Source organism: Poromitra crassiceps (assembly GCF_964638095.1).
Source record: "Poromitra crassiceps genome assembly, chromosome: 12".
Lineage (NCBI taxonomy): Eukaryota > Metazoa > Chordata > Actinopteri > Beryciformes > Melamphaidae > Poromitra > Poromitra crassiceps.
In genome coordinates this window covers 22,041,816-22,067,216 of record NC_139632.1, presented here as the reverse complement: position 1 = coordinate 22,067,216, position 25,401 = coordinate 22,041,816, and the positions used below count along the sequence as shown (strand labels likewise).

Genomic DNA, 25,401 nt, shown 5'->3' with positions numbered 1-25,401 from the left:
CACACACACACACGTGCGCGCGCACACACAGATTCACACAGTTATTCATCCTGATGGGAAGAGCACAGTGTGGAAACAGAATAAATAGACACCCTATTCCCAAGCATAACAACCTCTTTAATAACTATCACACACTCAGTGTAGGGCAGAGGGGAGTGAGTGATACCATAGCAGACCATAATATTATCTTAATGAGCAAACGCCACAGGCTGGAAGAAAGCAGAGAGACATGCAGAAGTGTCTGTGTGTGAGAGAGAGAGAGAGTGGATCTGGAACTGAGAGCGCCAGTCAGGAAGGAATATCCATACAGTACGTGCAAGCTTCAGATGGAGTGTTACTGTCAAAGTTTTCAGCAAAATGTTTATATGTGTGACTGAATGCCACTGAGTGTCTGAGAGAGAGAGAGAGTGTGTGTGTGTGTGTGTGTGTGTGTGTGTGTGTGTGTGTTTGAGCAGGCATGTGCGTGTAGCAGCGTGGCAGCACCAGTGATAAGAGTCCCTGAGAGCCTGTGTTGAGTGTGACTAATACGTGTGAATCAGAGGTTTTCTCAGATTATTTACAGAGGCAGCAGAGAGAAGCTGGCCGTCTCGCACTCTGTTCAGGACTCTCTGCTGGCCCCGCCTCCCATCCCGGGAAGATTCACAGTCGTCAGAGACACAGGAAGAGAGCGCGGGGCAAAGGGGGTGTGCAGGGTGGCCTGGAGGTACGCGGGGCTGTGTCTACCCGAGGGCTGGGGGAGAGAGGGGCACACATTAACTCCCCATAAAGCCTACTTCTTCATGTTGATGTTCTGAACCAGCACCAGATGTGGGAGTATTTCCTGTTGGACTACAGGGCCAATGTTTTCTTTAGTGGGGCCAAACAGATGACTCGAGGAGAAACAGACAGGCAGAAGGAGAAACGGATCAGAAAGCTCCAGAATACTAAATACAATATGGTGGCATGGCACTTGAGTCAAGACAACTCCTTTCTAACAACTTTGTTGAATCTGGATTGTAAAATGTGAAATGTTTTCAGGGAGAATATTGGAAGAAATCAACCTGGGAACGTTAACCTAGTTAAGGAAGAAGCAAACTGATAAGTAAACTTGACAGCGCAAAGGACTTTTGCAAGTCTGCCTGACTGTTGGGAAAGACGCCTTTCAACCCAAACTAAAAGAGTCTGTGTGCTGTGTGGCACTCGTGGGCAAAATGTGTCTACAAAAGCGAATCAAGTTTCTTGTTGAAATTAAAGCATTATTGAGGAATAAACTTCTGTCCAGAAATATTCTGGATCCTGAAAAGCCTTATTGTGAACAGATCCAGCCGTAAAAAGCCTGGCACTGTAAGCAAGGTTCACGCTAAGCTTGATGTGCCAAATATAATTCAGCCCAGAAGAACCAGGAAATAGGTCCAAAGCAAGTGCCAAACATAATTTTACCCTAGAATAGGCAACCAAGAATGGTCCAGTGTTGGCCAAAACATAATCAGACCTTACAGTTATAGGGTAGAGCACATGAAATAAGAGAGGAAAAATGCAAGAGATGGAGAAAAAGAGAAAAGGGGACTAAAAGAAAGCTACATAACAACCTGTTCTCCATTATACAATCAAACAGTCCTGGCAAAGCCTTATCTATGGCAGTACATTTCCCCCGAAACAATTGTGTGTGATTCCTGAGGCATCTTGCTGCCAGATGCAAAGAGAATCTGAGAGAGATGATCTGTCTAATTGAGCTCTCGTTTCAAACTACGGTAGTGTTTTACACTGCAATCATTACTGGGAAGGCTACATTTGTACATTTCTGAGTATAGATCTGATAACTTGACTTTTCCCTGTCTGTTTATGATTTTAAATGAACAACAACTCATTTAATCCTCTGGGCACATCATATGTTGCAAGCCTAATTGTATTTTTTTTTTAGCACATTTCAACCGACACCATCCATTTAGTGTTTGAAATGGTAGAGATTATTATTGAAATATTTACATTTGTTCTGTTTGAACAACAAATTTCCAAAAAACTCACACCTGCTGCTATGTCACTGTGTCAAGAATACTATGAAATAATATTATGTCTATTATGTTATTCTGCCAATTTAAATCAGGTCTGCATGTAATATTGTTTGAATTCAATTCAATTCATTTGACATGAACTATGTCTGTAGTTGGTTTATTACTCTGTCAAAATCAAACAGGAGGCTCTGTTACTTTTCAAAGGGCTAGATTGGGGAAAAGTTATCAGTAAAAGAAAACAATATAGGAATTATCAGCTCTCTGTCCTGTGTGACTTTCAGGGTATAACAGTGCAGTGCCTGTTCGCCTCGCAGCTGCACAGAGCGCCGTTCGCTTGTTTATTCAAAGTTTATTAACATCGAACGAGTCGCGTGTCCAAAGTGCACCACTCCGACACTGCATGAGTGCACGTAAAAGGAACTTGGGACATTTTGAGCGCTTTAACGTTCTTCGGGGGTAAATTTATTGCAGAAAAACCATAAAACAAATTACACTTTCCGTCTCATGCTATAAACATTTTTGAGCTGCTGCCCATTTCGGCCTGATGTGGAGAAGTGGCAACTGAGGCGCAGCCATGATGAACGTCCTGAACAATGCAATGAGGGCAAGGGCCAATCATGATTTAGACCCGTTACTGGACGGGGAAGATGACTTGCAATCTAGGTGCATGGGGTGACCCAGGGGCTAAGTGATGTGTGATGTCAGCACGGAGCGGAGCACTGGCCTGCCTCAGCAGCTGGACACACTCATAAGTAATTCTACATGTATGGGGAACACAGGAAGGCGCAGACACTGTTATTTATGCGCTCCGAGTGGAGGAAAGTCCTGGAAGCTTTATTTATGGGGGCATCGTGGAGGCCTCTTCCAGGACTCTGCTGTAAAAGAGAGGAGAGGACAGGAGGACACACAACAGTGCAGCCACACCGACACAAAGTCCAGACTCTGTTTCGTGTCTTTGTCACACAAGGAAATGAGAACGAGAGACAACCTGTGCTCATGTTTCCTCTTTGAGTGTGTGTCATTTATAACCTGTGCTTTCTCTTCGGTTCATGTGTGTATTTTGAACGGTTTGCGTTTTACGCGCGTGTGTGCGTGTACTGTAGGTGTGCGTGCGTGTGTGTGTGTGTGTGTGTGTTTGTGCAAATGTGTGTATATGCATGATTAGATAATTGAGTTACCTGAGAAAAACTGACATTATTAACATACAATTATATTCCGTTCCAGTGAATAATGTGTTTAATACTGAGTCATTATCTGGTTTATGGAGTTAGCAGATTATTCCAGTGGTCATGTAAACAGCATAGTCCCATAAGGCTTCATCGGATAAAGGCCATTATGGGATTATGAGAAATCCAATAAACACACCTATCTTTTTGCTGACTCATCTGTTTTATTCAGTGCATGGCCCAATCTCAATGTCCACACTCACACTTTGAGGCACGTTATCGCTACTTACTGTACTAAGGTGCGTGTAAACACGTCAATCAGATTATTTCCATTACCTGGTTATTCCCATTTATCAGATTATTGTGTGCATGATATGTAAAAATAAATTGCAATATATCATGATTTATGTTTCAATTTTAATTGAATTTGCTTGCAGTGCAAAGCTGAGATAATTCTACTCAAACGACGACAACAACGATGACGACAATGATGACAACAACAACAACAACAACAACAACAATTAGATTAAATTCAAGGGGTTTCAAGAAAATTTTAGGACATTTTCTAATTTAAAAAATATACTGAAAAGTGAATTGTGATAATATACTTTTCCACCCCCCCCCTCCCTCTTGAAATCTCTGTTTTATTAAAAGGCCAGAAAGCACAGAGGGAATGACCCATGTCAACACATCTCACTTCCACTGCAGTATGGACACATATTACACATACAATACACACGTACAATATATCTGTGTGAAACACACACACATTATTCTCACACACACGGCCAGATGTGGGCAGACAAACACACGTTTACTGGTGCTGAAACCAAAGCTGTCCAAATAATTCCCTGCTAAGAGTTAAAACACCCCCTAAAAAACACTGGTCTCGCACGCACGCACACACGCACGCACGCACGCACGCACGCACACACACACACACACACACACACACACACACACACACACACACACACACACACACACACACACACACACACACACACACACACACACACACACACACACAGGGAATTTCATCATCCTATTGTGCTATGGGGAACCTGACGGGTAAGTACTCAGGCTCTGAGAAATGGATTATTTTCTTTCTCTCTCTCTCTCTGGATGATCTTATCCTCTGGAGATGAAAGGAAGCCAGTTGGATCAGGCTATATGTGAAAGTGTAAGCCCTGCAATATATTGACCCCCCCCCCCCCCTCCCCCTCGTGATCTGCATAACCCTATGAGAGCGATTATTCGTTATGATACGAGTGGAAAAGTGTACTTTACTTGAGAGTGAGTGGGCGCTGAGAGGAGAGATAGGTATTAATTGTAAGCTTGGGTTTAGCTTCGTATGATATTAGCGGAGCATGATGGATGGGGCACTGGGCTGGTGGAGGGGTGGGAACTGTGCGGGGGGTGGGGGTGGGGGTGGGGGTGGGCGCTCTGAGGGCGACCGGGGGGGATTGGTCCTGTGCCAGCGGGGTATAAAGGTCCAGTGTGTGTGTCTGTGTGAGGCGTTTGGCAGTGCCTCCTCTCTCCCTCCTTTTCTCTTTCTCTCTCCTGCGGCAGGGACACTAAGTCAACAGGCTGTCAGTCAGCAGGCAGAAACAGCTTGCTGCTATACCTGCTTCACACTTTCTCCCTTTGACTCTCTCTCTCTCCCCCAATCTGCTTTGTCCTCTTACTCTCTGTCAGCCTGGTAAACCATCCTGATCACGTGATCACAAAGTGCACGGGCCAATCAGGGACCTGCCTCGTAGGTGACAATGTAACGCCGCTGGCAAAACAGTATGGCGGCCACGATGTAAACACAGCCATAAGTGCAGGTACTGCACAAATAGACTCTATTGACGACAATTAAAACGAGAACAGGAGTTAGCAGAAAAGACGCTTTTGCCGTTCTTTCGAGTGGATTTGGCAATGCTGATTGGCTGAAGGAGATATCTGTCATGGGAAGAACTCCCACCCACTGAATTCGATGTGGATGGCTCGGAGTCCAGACTGATACGTAGACAGTAAATCACGTGATCACGATGGTTTTTTACCAGACTATTACTCTGTATCCTTCTCCCTCATCTCTCTCTCTCTCACCAGCTCTACCTCTTCTCCCTCATCTCTCTCTCTCTCACCAGCTCTACCTCTTCTCCCTCATCTCTCTCTCTCTCACCAGCTCTACCTCTTCTCCCTCATCTCTCTCTCTCTGTCTCTCACCAGCTCTACCTCTTCTCCCTCATCTCCCTCATCTCTCTCTCTCTCACCAGCTCTACCTCTTCTCCCTCATCTCTGTCTCTCTGTCTCTCACCAGCTCTACCTCTTGTTGAGGTTGTGTGCATTTGCCTAAACTAAAGAGATCCACAGAAGAGCAGCCACCCAGGAAAAGGAGTGAAGCACTGCTCTTTGACACAGATGTGTGAAAGGAAACCACCATGCGAGCGTATGTGTGCGCGCGCAGACGCCTGACAGAGTGTGTGTGTGTGTGTGTGTGTGTGTGTGTGTGAGTGTGTGTGTGTGTGGGACCCCCACAGACATATTACAACCTGCTTGTTACGAGAGACAAGACCTTCCTTACCTCTAAGATTATAGGAGCTAAGGGACCACACGGCCCCGCCCTATGCACCTCCCCTCCTGCCAGATGCTAACCTGCATATTAGCTCAGAGAGTGTGTGTGTGTGTGTGTGTGTGTGTGTGTGGGGGTGCGTGCGTGCGTGTGTGCGTGTGTGTGTGTGTGTGTGTGTGTGTAGTATAAACAACATATCAGTCATCCAGATTAGAGCGATATGAGTCAGAAGGTACTGACTGTAAAGGTGAAGGTGTATGACTGTACTGTATGCTTGTGCACGCAGGTCTTCATCTCTGCGTGCCAACACATTTTTATCCTTCGCTTAAGCCCCCTTTGCTTCATTAACAAACAAAAAAGCTTTCAATAGCTGTGTGTGTGTGTGTGTGTGTGTGTGTGTGTGTGTATGTGTGTGAGAGAGAGAGAGAGAGTGTGTGTGTGTGTGTGTGTGTGTGTGTGTGTGTGTGTGTGTGCGTGTGCGTGCGTGCGTGCGTGTGTGTGTGTGTGTGTGTGTGTGTGAGAGAGAGAGAGAGTGTGTGTGTGTCAGAGAGCCAACATGTGGTTCACATTTCCTTTGTGGCCACATGGGCAAATACACAGCAAGGCACAGATGATGGGTTTCAGTAGGAGGCGCTATGGCTCTTCACTACAACACTAGCGCAGCAACACACTATTCTTCTAACACAATCGTCTCTAAATATAACTCGGATTCCGTTTATATCATTATGATAGTAACTTGATGTGATTATTCATCAGTGTGTGTCCGTTCTTCATGTCTACTCTTTCATGTCCTCTGTGTTTTGCAGGAGTCTGTGCTTTCTCTGATGGTGGGAGGTAAGCCACACGTGTACATTGTGTATGTAAGAGTTTGGATAAAAAGCAGGTTCCATGGGCGGCTCTCTTACCCATGCTCATCTTGATTGGCAGGTTCTCCTTGCTGGCCGCTTCCACCAGTTGCCTGCGAACCTCCATCACCCCCTCCTTCTGCTTACTGGTCAGCATGGCCTCCCACAGTGAGCGGGCTGTGGACGACCTGGTGGGCAGAGTGATTGAGAAGGTCCCTCAGGTCAGGTCTCAAGGAGGAGGGGGGGGGGGGGGGGACACTGTAGTATTTGTAGTATGGTGACTTGTAGTACAAGCAAGCAAAGCGACTGTTGTCATTCTTGTTGTTAGTGTTTGTTCAGTGTGTGTGTGTGTGTGTGTGTGTGCCCTGAGTCTAAACGCAAAAGGATAACATGGACGTGATTGAGTGCGCCTCAGGGGGCAGGGGCTCTGCTGGGCAGGGAGGGTCACCTCCCCTGTGGGACTCCTCACAGGAAAAAGCAGAAATTAGCGAGGGGGAACATCAGGCATTTGCTCAATCTACCTTAAACGCTGTCAACATTCCTCTGGACTGATCAGTGTTTGGCTTTCTCCTCGTTATCCACTAGGACTGGGTTATGAAACATACTGATCCACATCTCTATGGGAGACGAGCACGGGGCGTGTGTCTAAGACTAACAGCCATCTGCCGTGAGCAGTGAAATCAGCTCAAAGCCTTTCCCCACAAAGAATCAAAGAGCATCTCTGAGGCGCTTCGACCTTGTTAGGCTCACACAGAGTGACACGCTGTCTTATAAAAAAGGCCTCTGCATCTGAACTCAAACAGCGATCATATTTCATATCACCGTCTCCCTCCATCTCGCAGACATCTCGCCCTGTTAACGCTTTGATGTTTGGATAACGCAGTATCAAAAGCTCTGTCTGCGCATCGGACCGCCAGACTGACATGCAGACTGACAAACTCCTGGTCTCCTCCACACTGTACTCTCTGGATGGAGCAGCATCTGAGGAGAAAAAGAGACAAAGAACGAAAAGGGGGCAAAAGACAGAGAGCAGAAGAGGGGGGAGGGAAGGGAGGAGGGGGGAGGGAAGGGAGGAGGGAAGGGAGGAGGGGGGAGGGAAGGGAGGAGGGGGGAGGGAAGGGAGGAGGGAAGGGAGGAGGGGGCTCGTTGACAAATCCACTCTGTTTTTCTTTTCTTACTCCTCTAGCCTTTTTCTCTCTCTCTCTCTCTCTCGCTCTCCCTCTCGTTCTAACTGCTGCCATGTGTTTAATATCAGATGTAATCTGTTCCAGACCTTGGGCCTGGGCTGGATGGAGAGGAGAGGGGCTCACATTGGGACGCCCGCCATCTTCACACTAGAACGAGACACAAAGACCAGCAAACACGACTCACTAGAACCAGACACAAAGACCAGCAAACACGACTCACTAGAACCAGACACAAAGACCAGCAAACACATCTTACTAGAACCAGACACAAAGACCAGCAAACACGACTCACTAGAACCAGACACAAAGACCAGCAAACACGACTCACTAGAACCAGACACAGAGACCAGCAAACATGACTCACTAGAACCAGACACAAAGACTAGCAAACATGACTCACTAGAACCAGACACAAAGACCAGCAAACACAACTCACTACAACCAGACACAAAGACATCTCACTAGAACCAGACACAAAGACATCTCACTAGAACCAGACACAAAGACATCTCACTAGAACCAGACACAAAGACATCTCACTAGAACCAGACACAAAGACCAGCAAACACATCTTACTAGAACCAGACACAAAGACCAGCAAACACAACTCACTACAACCAGACACAAAGACATCTCACTAGAACCAGACACAAAGACATCTCACTAGAACCAGACACAAAGACCAGCAAACACATCTTACTAGAACCAGACACAAAGACCAGCAAACACATCTCACTAGAACCAGACACAAAGACATCTCACTAGAACCAGACACAAAGACAGCTCACTAGAACCAGACACAAAGACATCTCACTAGAACCAGACACAAAGACCAGCAAACACATCTCACTAGAACCAGACACAAAGACCAGCAAACACATCTCACTAGAACCAGACACAAAGACCAGCAAACACATCTCACTAGAACCAGACACAAAGACATCTCACTAGAACCAGACACAAAGACATCTCACTAGAACCAGACACAAAGACATCTCACTAGAACCAGACACAAAGACATCTCACTAGAACCAGACACAAAGACCAGCAAACATGACTCACTAGAACCAGACACAAAGACCAGCAAACACAACTCACTAGAACCAGACACAAAGACCAGCAAACATGACTCACTAGAACCAGACACAAAGACCAACAAACATGACTCACTAGAACCAGACACAAAGACCAACAAACATGACCCACTAGAACCAGACACAAAGACCAGCAAACACAACTCACTAGAACCAGACACAAAGACCAACAAACACAACTCACTACAACCAGACACAAAGACATCTCACTAGAACTAGACACAAAGACCAGCAAACACAACTCGGCCCAGGACAATTGACTCATCTAAGGACTGGTCCACGAAAAATGGTACGAGTCCTTAGAATTTAAATTTCAAAATCATACAAATGTTTACATTTATAAGCTACACTTCCAGGTGATTTATTTGTTTAATTTGTGATTAAAATGTGTATAGGAAACTATTGGAGTGCAACAACTGGGCAAAAGCTATGACAGTGTCAGTTATGGAAAATCTTCTTTCAGGAAGTTACCCCACATGGATTTTGCAATACGATAGAGCAGTGAGTCTGTAATGATACACACATAGTTGACAGGGTTCAAATTCCAATAGTGTGACTTGACCAGGCCATATGTGTGTATGAGCAACGCTGTCAGTGTGCACAGGCTCAAATGTCTACTGAGTGTGTGTATCTGTGTACGTACATCTGCATGTGTATATGAGTGTGTGTATCTGTGTACGTACATCTGCATGTGTATATGAGTGTGTGTATCTGTGTACGTACATCTGCATGTGTGTAGCTGTGTACGTACATCTGCATGTGTATATGAGTGTGTGTATCTGTGTACGTACATCTACATGTGTGTATCTGTGTACGTACGGGTATGTGTATAAGAGTGTGTGTATATCTGTGTATGTATGGGTATGTGTATATGTGTGTGTATCTGTGTACATATGTGCATATGAGTGGGTGTATCTGTGTACATCTGCATAATGTGTATATGAGTGTGTGTGTGTATCTGTGTACACACGGGTTATGTGTATATGAGTGTGTGTATCCGTGTACATCTGTATGTGTATATGAATGTGTATATCTGTGTACGTACATCTGCATGAGTATATGAGTGTGTGTATCCGTGTACATCTGTAAGTGTATATGAGTGTGTGTATCTGTGTACATCTGTATGTGTATATGAGTGTGTGTATCTGTGTACATCTGTATGTGTATATGAGTGTGTGTATCTGTGTACGTACGGGTATGTGTGTATATGTCTGCACAAGCCCATAAGCCTGTACATCCGTATGTACGTATTCCAGGAAGATGGAGGGCCTTGGTAGAGTGCGGGTGAAATATGGTTCTAATTTGGCCCCTTGCCCGCGCGGCCCCCCCTCTGGCCCTCTCCCCTGATGCTTTCTCTGGGCCATTTGGTCAGACGGAGGCGGGGGTTGGAGCTGTGCTGAGGGGTGAGGGGTGAGGTTTATACTGGCAGGGTGTGAGACAGGCTCCATAACCAGCCAGGAGCCTTGTTGAGTAACTACTCTACTATGGGGTGGCGGGGGGGGGGGGGGGGCTGGGACTGTGGGGGGGCTGGGACTATGGGGGGGCGCGCGCGTTTGGCCATCTGCATGCTTGTGTGTGCAGACTCCCGTGTGGCTGCTCATCTAGAGACTGAAGGGGGCACTCTTGCACTTGACTTGTAGTGGAGCGTATAGTATAGTATAGTGAATGCCCTCTCTGGCTTGCTTGGACAGGCTGCGTGGGGATGTTTTTGTGAGCGTGGGCGTGTGTGCTTATGTGCCCCTGCTAAATTCCCGCCAGATGTGTAATGAGAGTTATGCCATTAAAAGCTAGTTAAGCATCAAATGCTTCAGCATGAAGAAAGATGTCCGCACTTGTGAGAGAATGAACACGTACCCACTACCCACCCGTTAAGACTGCCGAAATACCTCCGACCCTCTCCCATTGGTTAATAACTGTGGGGGGTGGGAGACTGGGAGTGAGGAGGGGGGGTGTTATTCCTGGAAGTGTGTGAGGCAGCAGAGAAGAATGGGCCTGATGGTTCTGACTCAGGATTCCTTCACTTAAGCCCTCATCCTGTGGCCCCCTCATCATCCTGTGGCCCCCTCATCATTTTTGGTCAAACTAACATAATTTATTTCTGCGCTTATTTATTCACACTCAAGGGAGGAGGCGTGCGCCCCAGAAATCAACATTCATGCCATGATTCAGAAGTGAGTCATATTCTAGATTAAAGATCATAGTAATTATTGGACAGCCTTTCTTGGGAGTTTGTCAGTACGTTACATTACTCTCTGGCGGACATGCGTTTGTCCCTGATGTGATCAAGAAGATAGCTTCATATCGACAGACTCCAGGACCAGACTCTAATCTATTCCCCATTAATGCAGATGATTCAGATGATGGCTCCTACATGCCACAGACCCACAAACCTAACGAGACTGCTTGGAGTCAGCCACATTCCTCAGGGAGCGTGTTAGTTGTAGAGTGTGTTTAATGGGGGTGAAAAACACTGTCGGTTTCCTGTAAACATCCCCAACGTACCGCAGGACAGGACATGAGAGGGAGAGAGAGGACATGAGAGGGAGAGAGAGGGCCGGACCCAAAGCAGACGTGACCTTGCTGTGTCTGCGTGTCCTGGCAAGAGGGACAAATGACCCGGCAGATTTACGCAGCATGGAGAATGCACGGAGACATGCAGCTGCAGGAAGGGAGGAGAGGAGATGTTGTAGAAGATGGTCACATTTGGGAGACGTCGGTGGACGTCTCTTTGCTCTCCTCCATGTGTATTGCCTGCCTGGTTTAACACTTCAAATGGAAACTGGCAACATGAGCTCTTTGAAGGGGATGTGCCAGAGGATAAAAGACCCCCCCCCCCCGCCAACAAAATATCATATGCAATCGTGTCCAAGTAGAAAGTGTGTTTTGAAGAGAACATCTAATGACAGAGTGGAACATGATGCTTTTAAGAAGGCAGAAAAGACAGCAAAGGTTATGCTATCTCAGTCTTGAAAAGACATTGATGGAACAGGGAGTGCGAGCAATTCAGGTGTAAGTAATCAACTTGATGGATGTCTGGGATGTACCGTGCGTCTCACACTGAAATGCCCTCGATACTGGAAGAGGAGGGAGAATCAGTGCGTGGCAGAAACAGCCTATTGTAGATGAAGGTCATTACTGGCTACAGCATCGGAGAAGGTCCAGAGGACACAATGTATCCTTCAGGGTGACAATTTACTAAACACCAGGGTGGGTATGGAAATATTCCTGCATCATATCATTTACCACTAAAACTTTGAAACGCGCTTAGGGCTTAGCCTATATTGACAATATTTCTGGGGAGAGGTATGTTTGGTCAGAGTGATGAGTAACTGATGGCTTCCAAATTATTGCTCTCTATTACAATCATAAAAAACTGCAGGATCAAATTTGGACACACTTAAGGTCTTTGCACACACAGTCCGATTGTTTTCGTATGCGTGTTTTTTAATCCGTCATCTGGAAACACAGACGGGTCCCAGCTCGCAAAAAGCTATTGACTGATGCGAAAAACGCAGAAAATGGAACCTCATCTGAAAACTTAAATGACGGACGTAATTGTCGGACTTGGTGTGTCAATGATGACTGACACAAATGAGATCGCATTCTTCTTCTTTTTCGTGCGTCAATTTCGGATGAAAATAAGGACTTGGTGTACAAAAGCTATTAGGCTAAGCTACGGCGAGTGCACATTCGTGTTTTCAAATGCAAAGTTTGATTCAAGAGACTTATCCTGCACTGTCTGCATGTGTGGTGCAACCAGGGTGCAACACACGCATGCGCATGCGCACGCACACACACACACACACACACACACACACACACACACACACACACACACACACACACACACACACACACACACACACAGAGGCACAGACACACAGAATGCAGCATATATTTCTGAACTCTCATTTCCCTACACACCAAAATGCAGCCTTAGTTAGATCAGCAGAAGAGACACTCCTTAGCAAGCCATATCCTCTTTTAAGACCAATGCACTCATTTCAGAAAGGGATTATTATTATTATTATTAGCATGGCTTGTTATTTTACCACTGACTAACACCTATCATCAGCTGTGGGTCCCACACCACGTCTATAGTGGGGTATTGGAAACCAGCTAGGAATTCAGTTTTCATCCAGATACAGATACAGGGTGAGGAAACCAGTGGTTGGCCAATATCAATATCCTGCATACCACCGCTGTTCAGCACTGCTTGTGTCCCTGGCAAAATAAACGTTCTAATCCTCAAAACATACAGCATAAGCAGGCCTTTATGGGAAACCCACACTAGAAGCCATGATGACCCAAGAGGAGGAGACGCATTGCTTACATGTAATTTGAAGGACTCAACTTAATCTTCAGGCGACTGTTTGTACCATTGTTCATAATAACATGAACCTCTTTACCCCGGCATTTGACAGTCTAAGTATAGTACGTATGGCACAACAATCTCTAGCCTATGAAACCACCATAGAATGGCTGCGGCTCGTTCTCAAGCACCCTCTTCATTGTCGGTGGGGTAAAAACAGGGTTAGCTTGTCCTTAGCCTGTCTGTCATTGGCGCTGCCCTCTGCAGACTATCTCTGCTCTTCTTTTCCTTGTGACTTTTCCCATGCAGCCTGAACCGAAGCAAGACTTTTTTTTCCTCCCTTTTTGATTCGCGCTCATTTTTCCCAGCTGCTACAAAAATAGGTGTTTTCCCTGTTTCCTGGCGGTAGGCATGCAGGATCTACGGAGGAGGTGGCAGACTCGCAGTGTTTTCTCATGGCAGGGTGCGGTCAGTTCCTCTATGCCTGGCTGGAGCTCGCCAGCTCCTGGGGCAGACCCAGAGCACCTTGGCCCACCCGCGCTGGCTGCTGCCCACAGGCACACACACACACACTCCCACCACACCACAGGGCCATGGCGGCCGGTGGACGGGGGTGTGTGCAGGCAGGGTTGAGTCTGAGACGGAGGGAAACTCAGTGGCCTCTCTGCCGACGGGGTTCGCATGTCCTCCTCGGGATCAAAGAGCCGTACAGCCGAGCACAGCGAATTGCACAGACTGGTGCTGGAAGGTACCAGACCACAGACACATACGCAGGCACACAGCAGAACCCTTCCACTGACATTCTCACTCAACATCAGCCTATATAAACCGTGCCCTATCTCATGGTTGAAAAAAGACAGCCATAGTACTACAGTGCGGTGTAACAGAAAACCCTGCAAAGGCAAAGCATGCCATGTGTGCGCAGGGCACACTCCACAGACTGTAGGGAGACACTTTCTCTCCCTCTGGCATGATTAGAAGCTCAGAGTGAAAGTCTCTCACCAGGTTATGAAAGACAATACGACAGTAATTGCAAAGTAAGTGTGGGGTCTAAGTGGGAGAGCTAGAATCAACAACCACCCATGGAATGTTTTGGACATAGTAATCTACAAAAATATCCTCGACTTACTGAGGGTAATACCATACAAAAGGTGCAAATTAAGCCCACGCCTAATATTTAAAGGTTTTGAGCCGGTCTACGCAACAAAACCAATCAAAACACAGGGTGGGCAGGGCTAAAGATAACCCGACAAATCACGGGTGTATAAACATCCAGCTTGGAAGGGAACTCATTATGCAGACAATCAAAGCACACACAGCGAGCAGGGTCGAGTGCTTTGCAGCATCACATCATAGAAAACTGTCCCTTTTAGATTGATGGTAGAATTAGAATTCATGCAGAAATGAAAGCAGTACAGGGTCAGTCAAACACATGCACAAGCACAGGTGTGTGCACATTATGAGAAAGATTGACATAAAGACACTTGAAGGCAATAAAGTCAAGTGCAGGGTGACTGGAGGTGCTTTTCCTGCTGCGTCTCAGCAGCACTTCACTCTCCCAAACATCTGTGATAAGAGTCAACTGGGTCATCTGCTCAGAGATAGCACAGGCAATAACACTCCTGCTGATCCTGCTGTCCCAGATCAGACGCTGACCCCCTACAAACACAGGAGGTGTGTACCTTCAACTACACACCTCAGCCAGTGTGTGTGTGTGTGTGTGTGTGTGTGTGTGTGTGTGTGTGTGTGTGTGTGTGTGTGTGTGTGTGTGTGTGCGTGTGCGTGCGTGCGCGTGTGTCCGGGCGGCGGGCAACCACTAGAACATGTATACAACAGCTGAACCAATAATCTGGATGTTCTGAGATAAGGTGCTTGGCTACGATGGCTCTGGGCACCTCTGGTGAACGGATCATAAAGAGCGATTGCAGAGAACACTGCTGTTACCTCAACCTCCAAACACCCTAAGCGCCCCCCCACCCCCTACTCACTCGACCTTTAACCCAAAACGGTATCCACTTAGGCAATGTGATGAGCTTGTTGCTGTGGCAGACAGTAGACGTCACATATGAAGCGCCACATCCACATCCAGATAACTCAGTTGAGTGATGTATACAGAGTGAGTTGAGTGATATATATACAGAGCCAGTTGAGTGATGTCTACAGAGCCAGTTGAGTAGCTTTTGTCGGTATGTGGTTGACATGCCCCAGACTGAGGCATTCATCCGCGGGTCGGTGCAACCTGCCCCTGCTGTGCTCACATTATCTGCTACAGTACACACTGTCTAAACAGCAGCGGCCAGTCACATCTAAGGCTGGTTCCACCAGGACAGAACCTCCCACCTAGCTCAAAATGGACCGGCTGCATTCGCTGTGCGCGAGCCCGTGCACGAGCACACGACAGTTAGGACACACACTGCATGACAGCCCCGGCCAAAAAACACTCTTCTCCTCAGTGAGAGCCGTTTCCTCCTGCGACCACGAGAAGAAGAGGCCAAGCGAGACTGGAACACATGATGGTAGGACTAATCCCTGCCATGTACAACAGCCCCACCGCAGGCGCCGAACACGTGGTGCACCCCCCATCGTCAAGTCTGCAGGCAAGCTTCACTGAACCCCTGGCACCTAATGTTAGTCATGTGGCACTCAACCCACTGAGTGGGCGGCGGCAGTGGGGTGCAGGTGTTTGTGTGTGTGTGTGTGTGTGTGTGTATGCGTGCACGCGTGTGTGTGTGTGTGTGTGCATGTGGTGGAAGGGGGGGCTACATTAATTGAGTATGTAAGCTGTGGTTGTCAGTGAAAAACAAAAGCAACTCAAAAACAAAAGAGATTCCCTTAAATGTTGCCCTTTGAACATAACGTTAAATATCATGTTGGGTCTTGGACACAACAGTGAGCTGAAGCACTGAGCTCTGTCCAGACAAATCTAAATACGGTAGCCATTTTTTTTTCTGATTTGTCTCTCCAATTGTACTTGGCCAATTCCCCCTGCCAGTGGTACGCAACCTGGGCCTACTCCCTTTATTTATTTTAGATTTCTAATTTATTTATGTATTTTAAGTAGGACTTAAAGAGCCAAAACTACCCATAAAGGAGCCGCATGTGGCTCTAGAGCCTCGAGTTGAGTATCACTGCTTCTAGCCCCTCTGCCGATCTTGGGAGAGCCGTAGACAACCACATGCTATCTCTGATACATGTGCAGTTGCCGACCTGGCTGTCATGGGAGGATCATGCTACTTTCGTCACATCAGCGATAGGGGTGTAAGTCATACATTTCATCTTGATATACAATATTATATTGATTATTTGGACGACGATACGATATTTGCTGATATTACAAAGTCTGCCACAATATGATTTTGATTCAATTCAGCGGTGCGATCGCTATGAGATGATATATGCCCATTTAACACAATCAGCTACAACATTTTATACCTCATCAAATGGGGATTAAGCCTTTTTAATACTTTTTAAGGGCCTTAATTTTCCCTAAATTGATTTGTCGGCTTTTAATACTTTTCAAGACCCTGCGGATACGCTGCTTTAATAAATAGGCAGCAGTGGGAAATTCAACTAACTTTCCTTATGGAAAGGTTGACTCTTAAAAGAGTATTGTTTATCGTGATTCAAAATCTCCTTGAAGGTTGCAATAACAACTGTGCTGTCTACACACACAGACAATTCTTTGAAAGGGTGGTCAGACGCGATGCACTCACTGGGTCTGTGCCAGGCAGCCCGGGGCCAGGGTGCCGTGGGAGTCAGGGGTGCGCTGCAGGCTCGTGAGCTCCAGCATGTCCACCTGCACATCAGTCACATGACCCGGGAGAGGTTTGAGCACCGTTAGAATCTTCTCTGCCAGGTTGTCGCCATGGTGACCAACAGCTCCTGAGAATCAGGGAAACAGAGTAAAAAAAAAACAGGTCAAAAGTCAAAGTAAATTTCTAGTGAGTGTGCAGTAACAGTTTGACAAACACCTAGTAGGCTGGTGTATGGACAATAATCAGGTGCTCAAAGTCGACAAGACTAAGGAGAAAATTGTTGACTTCAGAAGGTCACAGTCAGAGCACACACACCCCTCTCAGCATCAGTGGCTCCACAGTGGAGAGAGTGAAGAATATCAAGTTCCTCAGTGTGCAGATCTTGGACAGACTCACCTGGTTGTGAACACATTGTCAAACGGGCCCAGGCCAGCAGAGACTGCACTTTGTAGACTAAAACATCTCCACTTGGTACTCTGGGAACCCAGTCTATTTTTATTTGAAAAATACACTCTGGGACAACCCTACAGTTTTCCCCAGCTTCCTGCGTGCCTCTCCTGCCATGGTCACTTCCTTTTCCGCGTCTATGCTCCACTGTAAATAGCAACTTGCGCTGCGACTTTCCAGTAATTTTCCACTGTTGTTGTAAGATGAGTTTATGTGTTTGATGCAGTGTGTTTATGCGTTAAGGTTATTAGTGAATAGCTGAAATGGACGCGGAAAAGTCTGTTTCAGCTATTTGCTAATAACGTTAACGTATAAATACACTGCATAGAAGACGTCAACTCGTCTTACAACAACAGTGGAAAATTTCCCAGATTGATAAAAGTGACACTAAAGCCCTGCGGAGGGTAGTCATGGGAGCTGAGAAGATCATTGGAGTCTCCCTACCCTCTATTCAGGACCTCTACCAGAGCCATTGCCTTCATAAGCGTTTGTTCACACCAGGCGCTTAACAGAAGCAGAGCTGAAGCTAAAGCCACGCTGAAGCTGAGCTCACGCTAAACCGGTCACACAAGAAGCACTCTCTTTTCCTCAGCGCCTCGCTCTGCGTGCCTTGACCCCGCCCATGACTTCCATTGACTTCATGCCTGGCAGCTTCACGCTTGGAAAATAGAACTGAATTCTGAATGATCGCTTCAGCGTGGCTTGAGCGAGGCACGCGCGTGGCTGGTGTGAACGGGAGACGCCGAAATGAAACTTAGCTTTGGTGTATGGTGTGACTGCTCATAGTCTTAGCCATGAATGGTCTATAAAATCCCAAGACAGGGTCATGTTTTGGTTTATGTGTGGCGTGGTTATCTACTTGACAGACAGATAGTCCAAAGAGGGAGGCTATACAGTAGCTATACAGTAGCGTTGGACTTCACCTGTGAGATCCATTGTTCTGTCCACAAAGATAAGGGATGCTTTATTGGGGGCTGTCTTCCTGCGGCTTTTTGCTTGAGGGTGATTGGCCAGCTCGCCTGCGATGATGCGGCTCATTGGACCCACAGCAAAGCTCTCTTCCCTAGTGCTGGTGGCCTCAAACATGGAGTTAAGTGCTGAGGCTAAGGATTTAATTTCAATCTGTAGTTCAGAGGGAAGAGAGTGCATGTCTATGTCCGTCACGCTGCCAAACCTCTTCTTCTCTGGGCGCTTTGCATTGATTGTCTCCAGGTCGGGTGGGAGCAGGGGGAAGAGATGTGCAAACGTGGGCATCAGCAGCAGCTGCTGCGACACAGGAGCGAAGCCCACCGGAGCATGCATGACTTCAGCCGTGTAGTTCATGTCTCCCATCCACTCGCAGAGCTTTTCTTCAAACTGCTGGAACACAGCTGTCCCCTCCATCTCACTCGTGACCTTGTTGGCAAGCAGGTGCACGGAGTGGGCGACGGTGGTGAAGACAACGCAGTACTGGAAGCGACTGAGGGATATGATGTCTTTAATGATGTCGACTGTTCTGCCTTTCAGCAACGTGCTCACCACGAACACAGCCTTTGGTTCGTTCTCGCCACATGCTTCGAAGCTGGAAAACTGTTTCAGATTACGAGCTCCAGCCTCGAATAGCGTGGCTGCACCTCCGTTCCAGTGGAGACTCTCTGCACACTTATCGTCCATAAACACAACCGCTTTCTTCACCTTCGACAGCACTTTGCCCCACATCTGGAGGGGGAAATGTGTAAAAGGCTCCGTCGTCAACATGATGCGAATTTAAACACAGCGGCAAACTCAGAGAGAAATCGGAGGTGTCAGTTTAAAGGCATTCCCAAAACAACAACAAACACACGACTCGAGTCTCTTAGAGGTGACGTGGCAATTGCGCGTCGCGATAGATAGACGTCACGCACCGGTCAGCTGTTGGCTGCTTGACAGCATCATGATCCAAAACACATGTCACTTGAAATAGTAAATACCAGTGAGATTAAAATGCATTGTTGGATTTTAGTGTTATTATCATATATCTAGTATTCACTCACTGCCATTGCCACAACGATATCGTAAAAGATGATGACATACAGACACACGGTAGATTTAATGGTTCAGGCAGGATTTGATAGTTGTAGTGATCGATCGATAGTGATGCAATTGGTCAATTTTGACCCACCCGAGGCGGTCAGTGACCAATGACATGGCTGAGTTAATCGGAAATGAGCTGTCCCTACTGTTGTACCCACAGGACTGTAACGCACGCTGCATACTGCCTTTTGACATTGTTGTTTTCGTCTAATTTTACTCGACAGGTGCCGAGTTTTGGCATGTTTTATGTTTTAAAATGTCCAGATAGCGTTAGCCGAGTAACGTTATCTGTCAAAACAACAACAACAACAACACCACACCGTTCGTTTAATTCGGATTGAAATGTCTGCAGTTGATTTCGACAAAAATAAAGTTACCGATGCCAGTGGTGGTGAGGACGAATGGTTGTATGGAGGTAAGTTGAAATATATGTATTTTATTATTAAACGTTATCCTCTCCATTTCAGACTAAATGAAAATTATGATAAGAGAAATCAGCTGACAGCTGTTGAGGCTGCAACACGTGGTGGCCCAGTGAACAGTAGGCTACAACATTGAAGCCACACAATAACCTGACACACTAGGCACATACAATCACATTTTAAAAAGTTCCACAATGTTTTAGGATATGTCATTCCCATAAATTATATGAATATTATTGTTTGAGAAAATAACATTGGCTGAATTATAAACGGCTCTCTCTCTCTCTCTGTGTGTGTGTGTGTGTGTGTGTGTGTGTGTGTGTGTGTGTGTGTGTGTGTGTGTGTGTGTGTGTGTGTGTGTGTTTGTTTGTTTGTTTGATTGATTGATTGATTGATTAATTGATGTATGACAGACAGGGAGGAGAAAGCAGAGGATCAAGTGGCACTGGCAGCCAGGTATGTCGGGAATTAGAGCACTGTGTGTCTAATATAGTAGGCCTTCCCTCCCACTGCAGCCCATCTGTTAACATTTACACTGATCCATCCTCCACCTTGCCAGATTAGGCCATGATGAGAACTCTTAAAAATTTTGAAAAATCTGCTGCATTTACCTCAGTTGTTTACAACCACCATTTGGCTTCCCACAACAGCCATTAGGCTATATTTTGCTCCTGGATCATTAGCCTTATTTTTTTTACCTCACTCACTGGATTCTCCATTAGTTGCCTCTCAAACCACAGCAGTGTGACAGTCTGTTGGTGACAGCGAAGAATGAACTGTGCTGGCATGATCATCATTTCCCCTGAGAACCAAGTGCTCTTCATTAATGAAGCATTCCGATCTAATGCACTTTTCACAGTGCAATAATGTCAGTGATCGTTATTATAGCTGTCCAATCAATATGTGTCTGATGCCACTGTGTGAGATGCCCAAAATGTGCAGCCAGTCATGTGGAACATGAAGAAGTATTTGGATGCTCATTAAATCGGTTGCCAGCCAGGCGAGCACTGTTTATTTGTGAGCTGGCAAAAGTCGATGTAAGCAATCATATCATTGAGGCACCAATGATATGTGGTCTGCATTCTGCAACCTCTTCGTCTCAGAGTAAATGTAGCATAACTTGTCAATTACAGTAACTTATTGTAACCTCGTGTGTGTGTGTGTGTGTGTGTGTGTGTGTGTGTGTGTGTGTGTGTGTGTGTGTGTGTGTGTGTGTGTGTGTGTGTGTGTGTGTGTGCATATCTGTCTTTATCTGAAGGAGCAAGATAATCAAAGGATAACAGTCAGACAATTATCTTTTTATTGTTGGTTGAATGAAAGGCCTGAGGCTATTTGGTCGAATGAAAGGCCTGATGCTATTGGTTGAATGAAAGGCCTGATGCTAAGAGTGGCTACAGTAGGATGACCCCCTTCAAGAATCCAACATCTGAACTGTTGTTGATCATTAGTGTACATTAGATAAGGCAGACTCAACATGTTGTCATTATACGTTATTTATTCCAATAAAATGTAAACCATCTGAGGGTGATAACTGCATGCTTCCTTTCAGATCTCTTCACCAGGAATTGGTTGTGAACTTGTGATAGTGAACCTATTTAATGAGTGTATATCATAGTCACCTGATATCTTATTTTCCAGTAAAACGACAATGCCATGCGCTAAAGAGGCCCATGAGAATGGAATGGACACTCAGGTACTATGCACCTATGACTGGATCATGACAGGAGTAGAAAGAATGAAGCACTTTGCAAAAAAGTCTGTATTCACTCTGTACACTTTCTTCCCCCATTATCCTGTGTGTTTGCTTGTATTCTGGGGACATAGCATCTGTCTCTGTGCTTAGATGTGTGGTAATTGATTCATTGCATGTTATTGTTATTTTCATACATTCCTTTTGTTTTCATGGTGTCATTCGAAGGCTGGCCAAGATGACCAAGACAATGACAGTGATTATGATGACGATATTTTTCATGTAACTATCGGCGAAATAAAGACTGGACACTCATCTCAGTCCACGTGAGTGTGTTGCTGTCTACTCTCCATGCATCTCCTCTCTTGAAAATAATGTGGATTCCCCCCCCCCAGCTTTTTAATGTTTGTATTGCCTTTTGGGCATAATATCAACATGCACTACTTTCTCAGGCGCCTCCTTTTGTCAAAATTGTATGAGTCTATGCAATGTTTTCATTATTATATAGTGGTGCTATATTATTACTTTTCTTTGGGTGCATTATTTGGAATCACTGCTTAGGGCTATCGATACACAGCCCAGTCTGCAGTGTTGGCAGTGTCTTTGTTGCGATGATGGTGTTCCGTTGATATGTTGATAATGTGAGTGACACTTGTTTTCTAGCAGCTCTGGGCACACACCTGTGAATCTGAATATTAAAGCTGAAGGGAAGGTGCGTGCAGTGGGTGAGTGTAATTGACCTCTACACTGAGAAACAAAGGCTTCATCAATGCATCTCAGCCAGTTGAATGATGTGTTTCCTGGTATGAATAATGGATCCGTTTATTAGGAATGAATGAAAGAATAAATAAATAATGATTGCATGCAAACCCTTGGCAAATAGTAATGTCAAGAGTGTCAAGTGTCTGTTTCAGACCATCTTGTATCCTGCCAAATGTTTTACAGTTGGTACTAAATCTAAGGGAGAGGATGTAGATGCATCGGCCGGTATCAAATGCATCCTACTGGGCGTGGATGTTGAGTCCTTTGAAGAAAAGCCATGGGGGAAACCTGGTACGCATCTGTAGATGTAGTCGATTATATAGATTATAGGTGCTTGTGTGTGTGCTTTTGCAATTCGTGTACCTAGTTGCTTCAATACAAGTGTGCCACTTTGAACCAAGTGATTCTATGTCTTACTGTTCATTACTACATTCTGTTTTTTCATTCAGGTGCCGACATCTCAGATTATTTTAACTATGGTTTTAGTGAGGAAACCTGGAAAGCCTACTGTGAGAAACAGTGGAGGCTCCGTGCAAGTTTTGAAAGCATGACTCTGTCCTCCAATAAAATCATGGTAAGACGGGACATTACACGTAATTTAGTCCATAGACTAGAATGGATCATGTTCTTTTCAAGCAGAGCATAAATAGAAGAGGGAAAACATAATGTAATCTGTGAAGAGTCACAACAGATAGTATTGGTCTTTATTTATTTATTTATTTATTTATTTATTTATTTATTTATTTAAATAAACTATGAGTGGAGAGATTATGAAGCAGAAGATGTTGGTTCTAAAGACTGCATTAGTGAGAATATGTTGTTATTCCACTCAGGTCCAGAGGGGGCGCACTGGCCATGGAGAAACAGACTCCTGGGCTGGTTATCCCTCCTCAAGCAGGTTGGTAACACACTGTCACTGCTGCCCACTGCCACTGTCCCAGCCCAGTCACAGTCAAATTGTTCCAGCCAATAGCACTGCCCCACTCCATTCCCCATTCCCTGGTGTAGTTCAAAGCTGCGCCTCGAGGACCAAACAGCTGGTTGTTACTGTGTGTGACACAACTATCTGGATGTTGCCATCTGGTCCCTACGATCCCATGATAGGCTCAGCAAGTTGGGTCTGTATTGGCCAGGGAGCCCAGTGTTAAAGCCAAAGTTTTGAGGTAAACACAGATTCCCATCTGTTTAAGGCTGAATTGAAATCTCACGGTATGGAAACTGTAGGGATGTGTCCAAATAATTGTTTATCGGATCCTGAGCTTCATGATGAACTGATGATGATGATGATGATGTGATGATGAAAAATGTTTTCCCCTACACATGAATGGCTGCCAGTGAGGGGAAGCGTTGAGCAGCAGAGCTCCCTGAAGCTTGTGGAGGGCAAGGCTGTTGAGGTCTGAGGTAGACTGGGTCCATGGTGTTTTATAGCCTAATTACAGTCTCTCATCACTTATGGACACAGTCACCATCAGCAGATGCTTCCCATGTTAGTAAACAGTAATCCACCTAATCCCAGCTTGCATGTTGGTCCTATTTATGGTCCAGGTGCTCTGTGAGTGCTTTAGCATGTGTAAACCCACCCACACACACACACACACACACACACACACACACACACACACACACACACACACACACACACTCTCCTAGCATCTTTTCCTCAACTCTCCCATTTAGCGTAATGCTTGTTGAGCATGTCTGACGGAGGTCCATGCTGCACACTGAGGGTGATAGGGTTGACTGGCAGGGCCGCTTAATTAAAGCTCTGTCTGTGGGCGATGTCCCTCCTCCCGTCTCCCTCAGCGAGGTTGCCCTTCAGGGGAGGTCACGTGACTCTGAGAGCTATGAGGCGCTCATGCATCTCCCGCCTCTTTCCCTGTGACAGGCCTGGACCAGAGGGGAAGCAGGAAGTCATAGCATGTCAAACACAAATACACACACTCTATTATCCAGCGGATGATGTGTTCAACGAGGCTTTGATACAGCAGCGTCCTCTCTGAGGGCCCGTATTACTATTAGTGACTATTGAAAGCCAAGAGTGGAAACTTGACGCTTGGCTGAAGGAGCACTTACTGTATCTTTTGATCTTGTTGTGTTGTTCTCCGCACCGGTGTTGCCTATATTGGTGTTTGGGATGTAATTGGGATTTAGGGCTTGGTGACATAAAAGTTCCCCCCCATTTTTAAATCTAAGTTTATATCCGGATTCCGGAATGTAGCCGAAGTTGTCATATGGTGTTATATTTAATTTAATTATTGTTGTATTTATTTAGAGGTGTGTTTAAGTGAGTAGCAGAAGAGGCATCAGGGCACACCATGCCAGTTGATGCCATTGTCCCCCACTTTCTTTTTTGTCTTTCTTGTATGTGTGTATGGTTTTCAAAGTCCTAGTGACAGAAAGGGGTTAGTGTCCCATCTGCGTGTGTGTTGGGTGGGACAGGTGTTAGGACTGTGAAGGGCTGTTTGGTGAAGTAAAGAAGATGACCCAGATAAGGAGGTTTAATGCGTTAACGGGAGTGAATCACTGAGACGTTGAGACGAGGACAAGCTAGGGTTGTTTTTGAAAATGTTACATCATCAAATCCTCGACTAGTGTGAAACATGCAAAAACACTCAAAGCTAGCATTCCTATGAATCAAGGGCTATTTCTGGATGTGATGTCATGTCATGTGATTAGGGAGGCCCCGATATGAAAATATTGGCCGATATCGATAACCGATATTTACCGATGTCGATATGATCTGTATAAAAACACATTTCTATGATAATCAAATTGTGTACATACTGAAAAACACATGTAAACACTGAATTTGAAAAGGTAATGCATTTCTTTATTTCCAAAACATTTGGATAAGCCCATAAATCATAGATTTACCGTATTGTTTCCTCTCAATGTGAAAAATATGGCCGATACCGATAACCGATATTAACATTGCAACATGGGACTGATGCCAATATGTTAAAAAATGACTAACATCGGCCGATACCAATATGATTGCCGATATATCGTGCATTCCTAGATGTACTGTGTTTGTTAACATACACACAGGTCATATAATTTATTTGCAGTCATATTATCTGTTCAACAGGGCGTCTGGGTAGTGTAGCGGTAGATTCCC

The 25,401-nt window shown here is 45.7% G+C and overlaps 1 protein-coding gene across 1 annotated transcript in view; it reads right to left on the bottom strand.

Moving 5' to 3' along the window:
• The window catches only part of scfd2 (sec1 family domain containing 2), a 118,421-nt gene extending 99,259 nt beyond the window's left edge, over nucleotides 1-19,162 (bottom strand). Inside the window, exons 1-3 of the mRNA XM_083648394.1 lie at nucleotides 18,281-19,162; nucleotides 16,869-17,037; nucleotides 6,623-6,750 (exon numbers count right to left, since the gene is read on the bottom strand). Coding sequence (XP_083504520.1) covers nucleotides 6,623-6,750; nucleotides 16,869-17,037; nucleotides 18,281-19,094 — 1,111 coding nt within the window. The 5' untranslated portion in view covers nucleotides 19,095-19,162. The remainder of the gene's footprint in view (nucleotides 1-6,622; nucleotides 6,751-16,868; nucleotides 17,038-18,280) is intronic.
• Between the last annotated feature and the right edge of the window lie 6,239 nt (nucleotides 19,163-25,401).